This window comes from Priapulus caudatus, unplaced genomic scaffold, assembly GCF_000485595.1.
Source record: "Priapulus caudatus unplaced genomic scaffold, Priapulus_caudatus-5.0.1 Scaffold163, whole genome shotgun sequence".
NCBI classification, from domain to species: domain Eukaryota; kingdom Metazoa; phylum Priapulida; class Priapulimorpha; order Priapulimorphida; family Priapulidae; genus Priapulus; species Priapulus caudatus.
Genome location: NW_014577224.1, coordinates 137,549 through 139,478, shown reverse-complemented (window position 1 = coordinate 139,478; position 1,930 = coordinate 137,549). Strand labels below are relative to the sequence as shown.

Below are 1,930 nucleotides of genomic sequence, written 5' to 3'. Positions count from 1 at the left end.
TTCTTTCTTCTTCTCCTCTAATCTCTCTCTCTTCTCTCTCTCTCTCTCTCTCCTCCTCCTTCCTCTCCTCTTTCTCTCTCTCTCTCCTCCTCTTCTCCTTCCTCTCTCTCTCTCTCTCTCTCTCTCGTCTCTCTCTCTCACTCGTCTCTCTCTCTCTCTCTCTCTCTTTCTCCTCTCTTCCTCTCTCTCTCTCTTCTCTCTCTCTCTCTCTCTCTTCTCTCTCTCTCTCTCTTCTCTCTCTCTCTCTCTCTCGTCTCTCTCTCTCCTCTCTCTCTCTCTCTCTCTCCTCTCTTCTCTTTCTCTCTCGTCTCTCTCTCTCTCTCTCTCTCTCTCTCTTCTCTCTCTCCTCTTCTCTCTCTCTCTCTCTCTCTCTCTCTCTCTCTCTTTCTCTCTCTCTCTCATCTCTCTATACTCTTATATATTTCTTTCTCCCCTGATCTCTCTCTCTCTCTCTCTCTCTCTTCTCTCTCTCTCTCTAATCTCTATCTCTCTCTCTCTCTCTCTCTCTCTCTCTCTCTCTGCTCTCTCTCTCTGCTCTCTCTCTCCTCTCTCTCGCTCTCTCTCATCCGCTCTCTTCCTCACACATCTGTCTTCTCTCTCGCTCTCTCTCTCTCTCTCTCTCTCATCTTCTCGTATTCTCTAACACTTTCTAGATCTGCAACCTCGACGACCTATCATCGACCTATCGCACGACTATCGAATGATCAGTTAGGCTTGTGTGATCTCGCTGCCTGCCGCGCCACCAAGCGGCGCACACGCGTCCTTCCCGTGACCTTCCCATGACCTTCACGACTCCATGACGCCCTCTAGGAGTCGAGTGCCCGTGATGATCGCGGTCGTGGCGATTATGAATCGGTAGTCTGTAAGAGACAATCATGATAGGGTTAGGGTCAGGTTTAGGGCTAGGGTGATGGTTAGGGTAGGGGTTAGGGTTAGCGTGAGGGTAAGGGTAAGGGTTAGGGCTAGGGTTAGGATTGAGGTAAGGGTTAGGGTTATGGCTAGGGCTAGGGTTAGGACTAGGTTTCGGGTTAGGGTTATTGTTAGGACTAAGGTTAAGGCTAGGGTTAGGGGTAGGGTTAAGGGTAGGGTTAGGGTTAGTGTGTTCGATAAATGTCCCAGACTGGCCAAATTATCGTGGGTTGAGTTTGATTTGAGAGTGACAAGCAGGCTAAAGACATGTCATTTATGTAGCCAGCTAACGTATTTATCCATTGTATTACAGGCTACAGTTTAGCCGTCTATGCTGTAAGAAATTGCCTCCGTCTCTCAGCACTGTGGGTCGTAAAGTTCTGTAGGGTGGGGGGCGGGGCAAGGGCTACGCGGATAGAGCTCTGTGGGTCGCATACCCTTTTATGCGGAGCAAAAGGCTACACGGGCAAAGTAAGGTAAGACCTAGGATGAAAACCGACACCAGGTGGCCAGAGACACACCCGTCACCTGTGACGTGTCACATTCTGTTTGTTACCTCAGACGCTACTTTCAAAATAACTGGCGCGCATTGTGCGTATATAACTAATAAAGCAGGTAAAATAGAAAACACACGTAACAGCGCAGGATTAAGGCAAGATTAAGGCGGGATTAAGATCAAGGCAGTTAATTACCCGTGGTAACGAAGTCAACAAACGATGGTACGGTCATACATGTTTACCTTGGTGATTAACAGGGTGCATTTCAAACAAAGCTAATTTTTCGAACGCAAGAACGCACGATATATACTAAACTCAAATCTAGATCATGCCTAGACCGCACGTGCAGTCATGGAAGCTAATATTTCATGTTGATTTGCAGCAGCAAGCAAACAAAAAACATTGTTTATTTCTTTGATGCCTGGATACACACATTTGAATCTCAACGTTTTTATTATTTATATAATTGTTTTATATAAACTTCAAGTTCACGTATATATGTATGCATATATGTATATATGTAT

At 46.3% G+C, this 1,930-nt stretch overlaps 1 protein-coding gene across 3 annotated transcripts in view; it reads right to left on the bottom strand.

Moving 5' to 3' along the window:
* Positions 1 to 616: 616 nt before the first annotated feature.
* LOC106806481 (vacuolar protein sorting-associated protein 33B-like) overlaps positions 617 to 1,930 on the bottom strand; it is a 51,403-nt gene continuing 50,089 nt past the window's right edge. For all 3 annotated transcript variants that reach the window (XM_014808438.1, XM_014808437.1, XM_014808439.1), the window contains one exon: positions 617 to 860. In XM_014808438.1, the coding sequence (XP_014663924.1) occupies positions 787 to 860 (74 nt within the window). In that variant the 3' untranslated portion in view covers positions 617 to 786. The remainder of the gene's footprint in view (positions 861 to 1,930) is intronic.